This window comes from Coregonus clupeaformis, chromosome 12, assembly GCF_020615455.1.
Source record: "Coregonus clupeaformis isolate EN_2021a chromosome 12, ASM2061545v1, whole genome shotgun sequence".
NCBI classification, from domain to species: Eukaryota; Metazoa; Chordata; class Actinopteri; order Salmoniformes; family Salmonidae; genus Coregonus; species Coregonus clupeaformis.
In genome coordinates this window covers 46794490-46807424 of record NC_059203.1, presented here as the reverse complement: position 1 = coordinate 46807424, position 12935 = coordinate 46794490, and the positions used below count along the sequence as shown (strand labels likewise).

General features: G+C 44.7%; 1 protein-coding gene across 4 annotated transcripts in view; it reads left to right on the top strand.

Annotated features, from left to right (window-relative positions):
- Positions 1-12935, top strand: part of kaznb (kazrin, periplakin interacting protein b) — a 172048-nt gene that overhangs the window by 31256 nt on the left and 127857 nt on the right. For all 4 annotated transcript variants that reach the window (XM_041892793.2, XM_041892792.2, XM_041892800.2 and 1 more), the window contains exon 2: positions 7892-8049. In XM_041892793.2, the coding sequence (XP_041748727.1) occupies positions 7892-8049 (158 nt within the window). The remainder of the gene's footprint in view (positions 1-7891; positions 8050-12935) is intronic.

Below are 12935 nucleotides of genomic sequence, written 5' to 3'. Positions count from 1 at the left end.
ATAAGGATTAAGAAGTGTTGCAGTGCCAGTGCCAGTGCTGCCTGCTCCTGCTGGCATCAAGACCCAGGAGTGCATAGGGAGGATGTAGGTTCTACTTCTACTGTCACCATAGCAACCAGCACTGAGATATGCTGTAAAAGTTTCATTAGAAATGTAAGGGGATTTTTTTTTCTCGCGCCTTCATTTGAATTTTGAATACTGTGCCTGTTGAAATACTTTGGAGTTTCTTGAAGGAGGGATAAAACGTTTTTTTTTTTTTTCATCATCTCTCATTGTTGAGAGTATGAGTGGGCGGCTGTCTTTGTTGGCTTATCGTGGGTGAGCTCTGAAAGGGATGAATAACTATCAGTATAATTAGTGGGACCCCCACAAGGGAAACTAAAGGACCTACTTTAGTATTTATTTGCTGAACTTGAAATTCTTTGATACATTTCATTTTCACACACATTTAATCACATTCGATTTATACTGTTATGTATTTTGGGAATATAGGGTAGACTTGAAGAGGATAGATTGCATTGCCATTTGAGTCGGGAGTACATCAAGAAGTAAAATAGAACAACTTAAAATATGCAAATGAAATTCTTGTTTTCCCCTCCCTTGGTAACAAACATTTTGATAGAATGCAGAACGTGGTCAATGGATTGGAATTGAATAGACACAGCTGTATGGCTCAGTGAAAACAATATATATACGAAAAGAAGATTATCAGCCTTTTACAGTGAAATTTCAAATGAGACATGTTTTTGAGATTCACTATATATACAAAAGTATGTGGACACCCCTTCAAATTAGTGGATTCGGCTATTTCAGCCACACCCGTTGCTGACAGGTGTATAAAATAGAGCACACAGCCATGCCATCTCCATAGACAAACATTGGCAGTAGAATGGCCTTACTGAAGAGCTCAGTGACTTTCAACGTGGCACCGTCATAGGATGCCACCTTTCAAGTCAGTTTGTCAAATTTCTGCCCTGCTAGAGCTGCCCCGGTCAACTGTATGTGCTGTTATTGTGAAGTGGCAATGTCTAGGAGCAACTACAGCTCAGCCGTGAAGTGGTAGGCCACACAAGCTCACAGAACGGGAACACCGAGTGCTGAAGCGCTTTGCGCTTAAAAATCGCCTGTCCTCGGTTGCAACATTCACTACCAAGTTCCAAACTGCCTCTGGAAGCAACGTCAACACAAGAACTGTTCGTCGGGAGCTTCATGAAATGGGTTTCCGAGGCTGAGCAGCTGCACACAAACCTAAGATCACCATGCCAAGCGTCAGCTGGAGTGGTGTAAAGCTCGCCACCATTGGACTCTGGAGCAGTGGAAACTTGTTCTCTGGAGTGATTAATCACACTTCACCATCTGGCAGTTCGAAGGATGAATCTGGGTTTGGCAGATGCCAGGAGAACGCTACCTGCCCCAGTTGCATAGTGCCAACTGTAAAGTTTGGTGGAGGAAGAATAATGGTCTGGGGTTGTTTTCATGGTTTGGGCTAGGCTCCTTATCTTAACGCTACAGCATACAATGACATTATAGACGATTCTGTGCTTCCAACTTTGTGGCAACAGTTTGGGGAAGGCCCTTTCCTGTTTCAGCATAACAATGCCCCCATGCACGACGCGAGGTCCATACAAAAATGGTTTGTCAAGATCATTGTGGAAGAACTTGACTGGCCTGCACAGAGCCCTGACCTCAACCCCATAGAACACCTTTGGGATTAAATGGAACGCCTACTGCGAATCAGGCCTAATCGCCCAACATCAGTACCCAACCTCACTAATGCTCTTGTGGCTGAATGGAAGCAAGTCCCCTCAGCAATGTTCCAACATCTAGTGGAAAGCCTTCCCAGAAGGGTGGAGGCTGTTATAGCAGCAAGGGGGGGACCAACTCCATAATAATGCCCATGATTTTGAAATGAGATGTTCGACGAAAAAAATATAATCCAAAGCAATTCAATTTAAAGTTGGAGACATAAGTCTTGCAAATTGTGTTGTCTCAGACAAAAAGTAGAGAACATCATCAAGACCTTGATTGGTAATGGTATGCTTGCTAAACCCAGCTTTTAGGTTGATGAGAAGTTTATTCATTATTCCCTATGGTACTGTTTGCATTTCAACAGAACAACATTTCCCTTTTTCCATTGGGAAGAGTGGTTATCCAGACTAGGTACCAAACCCATTGTGGTGCAGTAAGACCAAACTGCTCTCTACATGCACGGGTAAGCTCCTATTTTACTGAAATAAGGTTGTTCATCATTTATATACAATATAATTGCAATGTAAGGTTCTTAAGGTAATAAATGGTTTATACACATGTAGTCACTGATGTTAAGTAATACATGAACAAATGCTAATATCTCATAAATAGTTGACTGGGTTTATAAGCAGACTATATCATAAAAACATAACCAGAAGTACATGTATAGCTCAATCAAGAGTTTTCTATGTAAACTCCTGTAATGACCAGATTTCAGCTGAATACAAGCACGTCTTTGCACCTTGAAGTCAGCTCCACTAAAGCCTGGGCTGGGCTGTCAACGCTAGGCTAATGCTGCTAGTGCTGTTCCTTAACATTACAACGAACACTTACAGTGTGTCTTTAAAAAGCATTCCTCATTAGTAAAGGATGTGTCGATAGTACATGTATGCTATGATTTATTAATATGATTTGTTAATGTGCGATTGTCAGTGGCGTGTGTTTTAGTATATTGTGGTGTGTATAGAGTATGTGAGTGTTTCCCATTTGTCACTTGGCAACAGATTGAAGTGTAAGTGTTGTGTTGAGCTCCTGATTAGAACAGAAGGTTTTGTTCTACACAAACCAAAACAAGACTGTTGCGCCATAGAGACCACACATCTGATAAGGACCCAAGGGATCTCTGCAAGCTGGTAGGCATGGAGCAGAGCGAAGCAGGGGAACCCAAGCCATGTCTGCCTGCCTGTCTGTCTGTCTGCCTGTCTGTGTGTATGCCAGTCTGGGTGTTTGTTTTGGATAGACTGAGGGCTGTGGATTCTCAGATTCTTGATTCTGAGGAACACAAACAATGACGCACAGAATTCCAGAACCTTGTTTGTTTCCTTTTTTAGATCAATCTCCTGAATCCAAGTCAGTGCTGTGTTTTATATCCCTCTCCGCCTACAAATCTAAGCTTCACACACACATCTCCATCTGCTAAGCATCATCTTCTTCACACAGTCACACGTCAATGTTGAGAGTGACAGGATCAGTTGCTTTCTGAGGAACTGGGGGACCATGGAATGAGGCTTACCAAGGTGAAGTATTTGTCATTCTATCCTCAGAAAGGAAAAGATTTTAGAGCCAGCACTGTGGTCCATGCATAGTGGGCCTTTGGCAGCTATCTCTATTGCAGGCCGGATTTACTTTTGCAGAATAAATGCAGTTATTCTTTGACAGGTCTACAAAGTCCATTTTATTCTTTCTATCTCTGGGACACTTTAGCTCTCAATGAGATCTATTGTTTGGAGCATGGCTTTGAGAAAAGTGTCCAATTTCTCTGGAGAATTTAGATGCGTAGACAGTCAGGGGATGATTTGCACCCTCCCATGGATACTGATGCAGAACAATGTGGCAAACAATAAAATTACAGGCCTGTGTGGACGCTGTCAGATACCGAGCGGGATTGGGTTATTTTATGCAAAACAAACCTCTGAACTATAATGGATCTGTCCAAATGCCTGTTTGAGCAGCTTTACAATTAACATTACAGTTGCAAGCTTTCCAAAGCCTCAAAATGAGTCTCAATCTCCCCTCTTTCTGAAAGTAGCAGATCATGTTACTGTGTAGTCTTTAGTTTAGATTCAATCCAGGCTTTGTTCTCCAACATGATTGTGTTGGGTGCTTTCATGGCGTCAGTGCAATTGAGACGCAGACGAGTGGCGTTCTCTTGGTGGTTTCAGAACCTTGGAGACCTCTCATCCATTGATGCAGCCCTGGGCCTGAGGTTTGAAGTGTGAACCCAGCAAACAGGAGACGTCCTGAGGACATTCAGCAATGTTCCCATTAGGTCCTTTAAGGGTTTTGGTGTGATGTTATCCATCTCATGTTCTGAGAATGTTCTAAGAACGTTGCGTGATGGTTCCAAGGGAACGTTCTCTGGGGGACCTTTGTCTAGTTCCCTGTAAGTTCCCAGGATGTCATAGAGGACCATGTCAGGACCTTTTTAGGACATTTTCAGGACGTTGATTTTACTAGTCCTTAGGATGTCGCTTTATTGTCCCAAAGGAATGTTCTCTGGGGGACCTTTGTCTAGTTCCCTGTAAGTTCCCAGGATGTCACTTAGGACCATGTCAGGACCTTTTTAGGACGTTCTCAGGACTTTCATTATACATTTGTCTCCTGAGTGGCGCAGTGGTCTAAGGCACTGCATCGCAGTGCTAACTGTGCCACTAGAGATCCTGGTTCGAATCCAGGCTCTGTCGCAGCCGGCCGCGACCGGGAGACTCATGGGCGGCGCACAATTGGCCCAGCGTCGTCCAGGGTAGGGGAGGGAATGGCCGGCAGGGATGTAGCTCAGTTGATAGAGCATGGCGTTTGCAACGCCAGGGTTGTGGGTTCGATTCCCACGGGGGGCCAGTATAAAAAAATAAAATAAAAATATGTATTCACTAACTGTAAGTCGCTCTGGATAAGAGCGTCTGCTAAATGACTAAAATGTAAATGTAAAATGTACTAGTTCTTCCCAGCAAACAGAGGGCGTCCTGAGGACATTCAGCGATGTTCCCATTAGGGCCCTTAAGAGTTTCAGCGCCACGTTATCCCACTGACGTTCTGAGAACGTTCTAGGATCATCAAAACATGACGTTTAGGGAATGTTCTCTGAGGGACTTTTGTCCCTGAGCTAGGCTGAAACACCTGCATTTTGGAGCTGCCTTACTCAAGAAAGACACCATATTTGTATGCGGCTTTATTAACTCAAGCAACATTTTTTAAACGTTGTTTGCAAACTGATATGTAACATGAATGAATGCCAAAATAACATGCAAAACAGGCCCCCTAAAAAAGAAGACAAAACCTCCAGGGGACCATGACGCAACGTCCCAAGAACGTCCTCTGCACAAACCGGGAACTAGTCAAAACCTCCAGGGGACCATGACACAACGTCCTGACAAGTTTAGGCAACTGTTTTGTGTCGTCTCTGGGACGTCCTAACGACTCATTATTGTTTGCAGGGAAGTCCTTAGAACTAATTCAAATTGCCTCAGTAACTGTACCAGAGCACCAGGGCAGGGAGGGATCCCCAAAGCTGCTGAAGAATTGAAACGCTCATCTTTATTTCTCTCTGTACCAGCAGAACATTCTTATTCATCTATATTGCAGGGCTGGATAAGGATGATTGGGTGAAAACCCCAATCATTACCTTTAAATTGGTTAGTTTAGCGATTACACCATAACAAAACAAATCTGGTTCCCACAGGAAACACTATGCAGATTGATATTTTAACAAACATCACAAAACACAGAAATTCAGTGCGAAAATGCCCCTCTAGAGCTATTACATTAATAAGAGTGAATTGTTTTCTTACAGTTTTATGATTCTGCTGTTGACTGGTCTCATTACAGTTCATTGTTGTTGCCATTGTGTCTTTGAGTGGCTCTACAAACCCTGTAATGCGCTCTCTCCTCATCTGTGGAGAGCTACTAGACTGGCAAACACTAACCCAACGATGCTGTGGCGATTTCATTGACCAACCAGTGGATCCTTCAGGAACATTTATGTAAAAAAAAGCTTTAATGTCTATATTTGAATATAAAAATACCCTTGTTATAATACAAGGAACATAAATGATCACAGAGGCCTTGTTCAGAGGGCTATCTGAAAGACAACATGCTATTGATTTAAAGATTTATGCTTGAGCAAATAGTGAAGGGACTAGACATTTCCCTATATTTATAATGAAATAAGTCATGTAGCGCTTGCTGAGAAAGAGCAGTGATAACATTTCTCTCAGTTATGCTTATCGAATGCTTGAGTTCACACATGGTCAGCTCTCCAAGTGATTTGAATGCTTAGGCAAGGTATTCAATCATTGATCTGAAAACAAGCATTGACATTTCCTCTACTGTTGTACTCTCTGTAGAATAAGGGGGCGTGTGTTCATTTCCATGCTAATTCCTTGTCTGCTTTGCACTTGCTGTGTGAATATGATCACATGTGAAGCTAGGAGCGTGTGCAGGAGAGCACCTCTCCAGTCCTTTGAGGGCTGCACATGTTTTCATTTCTACCGGGAACTTAATGGATCAATTCATGTTAGTGATTTCCCAGAGAGTGTACATATCTGTTTCCCCAGATGTAAACAGTCATTTATCAATAGGCTAGAATGAAAACCAACAGACCCTGTGGCCCTCAAGGACTGGAGTTGTGTACCCTGGAGCTACATTCATGGAAGGAGTCACCTGCCTTATGAGTCTAGAGGTTGTTACACAACAAAAAGTAAAGAAGAGAAGTGGAGTATTATTCTAAGATGGTTTTGTATGTAAGCCACAGCTTGTTTATCATGTTATGTGAATAGTGGAAACCTATTTGAGCAAACTGTGCTTTCACTCTATTTTGCCATATTGAAGTTGGATTGTTATTGAATTGCTTTTTTGAGCTGAGCTCTCTCTCTCTCTGTCATTGACAGAATGCATTGAATGGAAATTCAAAGTACAGCTGAAGGTGTGTCTGTTCTCCACGTCTGACAGAATGTTGTTTTCAACAGCAGCGTTTTATTACACTGCAGCGTGTCTGCCCGCCGCCCGTCTTTCAGCCAGAGAGAGGTACACCTCGTAAATGTTGAATGTCAAATTAGAATCCATTTGTCAACCGGTGCCGTAAACATTACATTTTTCCCTGCCTCTGATTTGATGTGTGCCGCTGCCTGCCTGCGGGGCTGTGTGCTCATAAACATGTCTCTCTGGCTGTGTGATGCTGTTGCAGTTCAATAAAATGCTGAAAGGTGGGAACATAAATATTTCATCATTGTGTTGATAGACTGACCTTGGTTGTCATCAGGGACAGAGTCACACGTGACCAGGGTCCCTTGGTTCCACTTCCCTACGCTGACCTCTCAACCTACTCTGCAGGTCACCCTCCTCTTCACCTCCTCAGTGTGGCCACCCACCACAAGGTCAAATGTCATCTGCGCTCATGTCTGATATGCTGACCTGACCTCGCTGCTTAGACAAGCACAACCTCCTCCTCTCACCCCTAGACAGCTACTATAGCCTGTGTGGTTTGCACAGCTGCCTATTGAAGTGAAGACAGTCATTATCCATCATACAGTACACGGCCACATTAATGCTCCCATCACAGGGGCTTGGGCCAGAGAGGTTAATGGAGCATTTACAGCCTCCACAGTTAGGTCTCTATGAAGTAAACATAGTGTGTTAGTTTCAAGGTGCTGCACATATTGTTGCATCGACTCTAGTGGCTGAAAAACAAAGGGTTGCATGATCGCCGGAGCTTACAGCATGAACAAATGCAGCAAATGGGCTGGAGTGAGATTTGTGTGCTGGTAATGGACTTACTCTAATGATGCCCCCCTTGGCTACGTGAGAGAGAGGGATTAATGCTGAGATGAGACCAGTGGAGGGTGCAGTGCTGTAGCTGTGGCCATGGGGATGGGAGGGCTTATAGCTCAGCACTCAGAATGCAAATGGGTGAGATCAGCCAGGGCAGGGAGGGAGTAGATGGGAATGCAAAGCCAGAGTGAAGGAAATCAGTTGAGCTGACAGGTCACCATGGCAATGGATGGAAAGGCAGACAGTCTTATTGTTGTAAATGTTGTGTGTGTCTTTGTGTGTGTGAGTCAAATTAAATATGCATGACCCTGAACCTTTTCTTCTCTCACTCCCTTACCTCTCTGTCCCCCTTTCTTTCTCGCTACTTCTCTCCTAGCGGTCCAGTCTCTGAACAGTCTGAATGACCAGATAGCCCACTTCATGGTGACCAGGCCCAGCACTCTGTCCCGGGAAAACGAGGCCTTAATGCCTGGAGAGAGAGATACCTTGAAGAAGTCCATGGCCCTGATGAGGCACCTGCTCATGGACGCACAGGTATGACCCCTGACCTCTAATCCCTGACCCCTGATCATTCACCTCCTTTAAAACCAGGGCAAGAGTCAAAAGGGAAAACAAGTCTCTGCTATAGGAGCCTACTGAAATCCAGTGAGGAGGCAGGAATTTTTTCACAGCAATTGAGGGCATTCATATTATGATGACTCATATTTGGGCTGTTTAGACTAGACTAGAGTATTTATAGTTAATTCACTCCAATTTCATTAATAAAAAACTGATTTCAACTGATACTGTGCTAGACTATTTCCCTGCAAGCAAACTAAGAGAGGACTTGAGAGCGTTAATGTGCTCTGTTAAATCAGTTTAATTCTGCTCCATCCTTTTTTTTATGGAATATTATGATGACGTTTGCAGGTATCTAATGTAGTCCTAGGGCATTTGTTCTAGACACTTTGTGTTTTGAGGATATAGCTTCTCCCAGGGAACGGGCACTGACAGGGCAGCTATGAGGATAGCTTCTCCCAGGGAACAGGTGTTACAGGAGGGGGTCGCAGTTCCGGAGCGACCCACTAGGTGTCATCCTCTGACAACCTTAGTCACCTCCTCACTCACAGTCTGGATAATCATCATCCTATTGGTGTCACCTGTGTCTACCTGTTCACCTGAGGATTTATGCCCTCACTTCCCTGTGTTCCCTTGCTCAGTTTTCTCTGCTAGTTTCTCTATGTCCAGCAGTACTACTCAGTGTCTGATCATAGATCTATGTACAGGTACTTGAGAAGTGTTCTCCCTGTTTCGTTATTTGTTTCAGTCTTAGGTAGTATTTCGTATTTTGGCTGTCAGACGGTTTTTGGAGACTTATTTGCTCCGCCTTTCTTTTATCGTGATAAGTCCGTTATTTCGAATTTTGGCTTCGGGACCACCAGTAAAGATCCTTGTTTCACCATCTCTGCCCACTGCCTACTGTATATCCTGCACCACACCTGGGTCACACCTCAGCCCAACCCTTGGCGTAGTAGTGCAGTTGTGTTTTTATCGTATGTCTGTAAATAGCCTGTAAATACCCTATTTTTCTGTATTTTTCGTACATATTTCCATATCAGACTTTTCATCCTTCTACAAAATATACTTTCCTGCAACCCGCCTCACTCAATGTGGAACGGATTCTATTATTGACTTACCTTTATCTAGAATCTAGAATCTCCAGTTGAAACTAGCTAGCCAGCTAACTAGCTACTTGCTATTAGCCTCAGCTAGCGGTATTTCACCCAGAACATTGGATTTTTTCTCGCGGATTAATTTTAATCACTGGACATTAATCACCGGATATTCGGCCAGTCTGCACAGCGCGTTATCGACCCAGAACATATCAGTTTTTCCGCCGGAATCACTGAATCACTGGACCTTTAACTCCGGATTCATCGCTATCAGCTAGCTACAACAAAACGGACGCTGTGGTCTGGCTAATCATCCTGAGCTAGGCCCATCTCCCGGCTATCTACCTCTCTGTCAACCGGACGGGACCACCTAGTGTTGACACGGAGCCCCGCCGATCCTACACGACTGGTCTGCCGACGAAATCGTCTGATGTGGTTACGACGTTAACCACGAAGATTCCATCCATCTGCTAGCCCCGGCCCGCTAGCACACGCTAGCCGTGGCCTCTTACTCACTAGTTTACCACCGGACCTTATGATAACTCAGCTATACAGCTGATGTCTGCTGGACTGTTCCTTTTTACGGTACTACATCCTGTTTATGTTTAGCCTCAGCCCAAACATGGTTAGTTTATTGTTGTTTCGGTTATTTCTAATTTTACTATATCACTGTAGACCCCCCAGCCTAGCTAAACCTGCCTTAGATAGCTCCTTTGCCCCTCCCCCTATACACGCGGAGACCGACTCAATTGATGCCTCCAGCGATGCTATCTCTTTCATTGTTACCCAACGCTTAGGTTTACCTCCACTTTACTCATATCCTTCCATATCCTTGTCTGTACATAATGCCCTGAATCTTTTCTATAACACCCGGAAATCTGCCCCCTTTATTCTATGTACCCAATGCACTAGAAGACCAGTTCTTAAAGCCTTTAGCCGTATCCTTATTCTAGTCCTCCTCTGTTCCTCTGGTGATGTAGAGGCTAACCCAGGCCCTGCAGCCCTCAGTATCACTCCTACTCCCCAGGCGCTATCATTTGATGACTTCTGTAATCGCAAAAGTCTTGGTTTCTTGCACATAAATATCAGAAGTCTACTTCCTAAGTTTGAGTTATTCACTGCGTTAGCACACTCTGCCAACCCTGATGTTCTAGCAGTGTCTGAATCCTGGCTCAGGAAGGCCACCAAAAATTCTGAAATTTCCATCCCCAACTATAACATTTTCCGTCTAGATAGAACTGCCAAAGGGGGTGGAGTTGCAATCTACTGTAGAGATAGCCTGCAGAGCTCTATCATACTATCCAGGTCTGTGCCCAAACAGTTTGAGCTTCTACTTCTAAAAATCCACATTTCCAGAAATAAGTCTCTCACTGTTGCCGCTTGCTACAGACCCCCCTCAGCCCCCAGCTGTGCCCTGGACACCATATGTGAATTGATTGCCCCCCATTTATCCTCAGAGTTTGTACTGCTTGGTGACCTAAATTGGGATATGCTTAATACCCCAGCCATCCTACAATCCAAGCTAGATGCCCTCAACCTCACGCAAATTATCAACGAACCTACCAGGTACAACCCTAAATCCGTAAACATGGGTACCCTCATAGATATCATCCTGACTAACATACCCTCTAAATACACCTCAGCTGTCTTCAACCAGGATCTCAGCGATCACTATCTTATTGCCTGCGTCCGTAACGGGCCCGCGGTCAAACGACCACCCCTCATCACTGTCAAACGCTCCCTAAAACACTTTAGCGAGCATGCCTTCCTAATTGACCTGGCCCAGGTATCCTGGATGGATATAGATCTCATTCCGTCAGTAGAGGATGCCTGGTTGTTCCTTAAAAGTAATTTCCTCTCAATCTTAAATAAACATGCCCCATTCAAAAAATACAGAACTAAGAACCGATATAGCCCCTGGTTCTCCTCAGACTTGACTGCCCTTGACCAGCACAAAAACATCCTGTGGCGTACAGCATTAGCATCAAATAGCCCCCGCGATATGCAACTTTTCAGGGAAGTTAGGAACCAATATACACAAGCAGTCAGGAAAGCAAAGGCTAACTTTTTCAAACAGAAATTTGCATCCTGTAGCACTAACTCCAAAAAGTTTTGGGACACTGTAAAGTCCATGGAGAATAAGAGCACTTCCTCCCAGCTGCCCACTGCACTGAGGCTAGGTAACACTATCACCACCGATAAATCTACAATAATCGAGAATTTCAACAAGCATTTTGCTACAGCTGGCCATGCTTTCCATCTGGCTACCACTAACCCGGCCACCAACTCTGCACCCTCTGCTGCAACTTGCCCATGCCCCCCCGCTTCTCCTTCACACAAATTCAGACAGCTGATGTTTTGAAAGCGCTGCAAAATCTGGACCCCTACAAATCAGCTGGGCTAGACAATCTGGACCCTTTCTTTCTAAAACTAGCCGCCGAAATTGTCGCTACCCCTATTACTAGTCTGTTCAACCTCTCTTTCATAATGTCTGAGATCCCCAGAGATTGGAAAGCTGCCGCGGTCATCCCCCCTCTTCAAAGGGGGTGACACTCTAGATCCAAACTGCTACAGACCTATATCCATCCTGCCCTGCCTTTCGAAAGTATTTGAAAGCCAAGTTAACAAACAGATCACCGACCATTTCGAATACCACCGTACCTTCTCCGCTATGCAATCCGGTTTCCGAGCTGGTCACGGGTGCACTTCAGCCACGCTCAAGGTCATAAACGATATTATAACCGCGATTGATAATAGACAGTACTGTGCAGCCGTCTTCATCGACCTGGCCAAGGCTTTCGACTCTGTCAACCACCGCATTCTTATTGGCAGACTAAATAGCCTTGGTTTCTCAAATGACTGCCTCGCCTGGTTCACCAACTACTTCTCAGATAGAGTTCAGTGTGTCAAATTGGAGGGCCTGTTGTCTGGACCTATGGCAGTCTCTATGGGGGTGCCACAGGGTTCAATTCTTGGGCTGACACTTTTCTCCGTGTATATCAATGATGTCGCTCTTGCTGCTGGTGACTCTCAGATCCACCTCTACGCAGACGACACCATTTTGTATACATCTGGCCCTTCATTGGACACTGTGTTAACAAACCTCCAAACGAGCTTCAATGCCATACAACAATCCTTCAGTAGCCTCCAACTGCTCTTAAACACTAGTAAAACTAAATGCATGCTTTTCAATCGAACGCTGCTGGCACCCGCCCACCCGACTAGAATCACCACTCTCGACGGGTCTGACCTAGAGTATGTGGACAACTACAAATACCTAGGTGTCTGGTTAGACTGTAAACTCAACTTCCAGACTCACATAAAGAATCTCCAATCCAAAGTTAAATCTAGAATCGGCTTCCTATTTCGCAACAAAGCCTCCTTCACTCATGCTGCCAAACATGCCCTCGTAAAACTGACTATCCTACCGATCCTTGACTTCGGCGATGTCATTTACAAAATAGCCTCCAACACTCTACTCAGCAAATTGGATGTAGTCTATCACAGTGCCATCCGTTTTGTCTCCAAAGCCCCATACACTACCCACCACTGTGACCTGTATGCTCTTGTTGGCTGGTCCTCACTACATGTTCGTCGTCAAACCCACTGGCTCCAGGCCATCTATAAATCACTGCTAGGCAAATCCCCGCCTTATCTTAGCTCATTGGTCACCATAGCAGCACCCACCCGTAGTCTGCGCTCCAGCAGGTATATCTCACTGGTCATTCCCAAAGCCAACACCTCCTTTGGCCGCCATTCCTTCCAGTT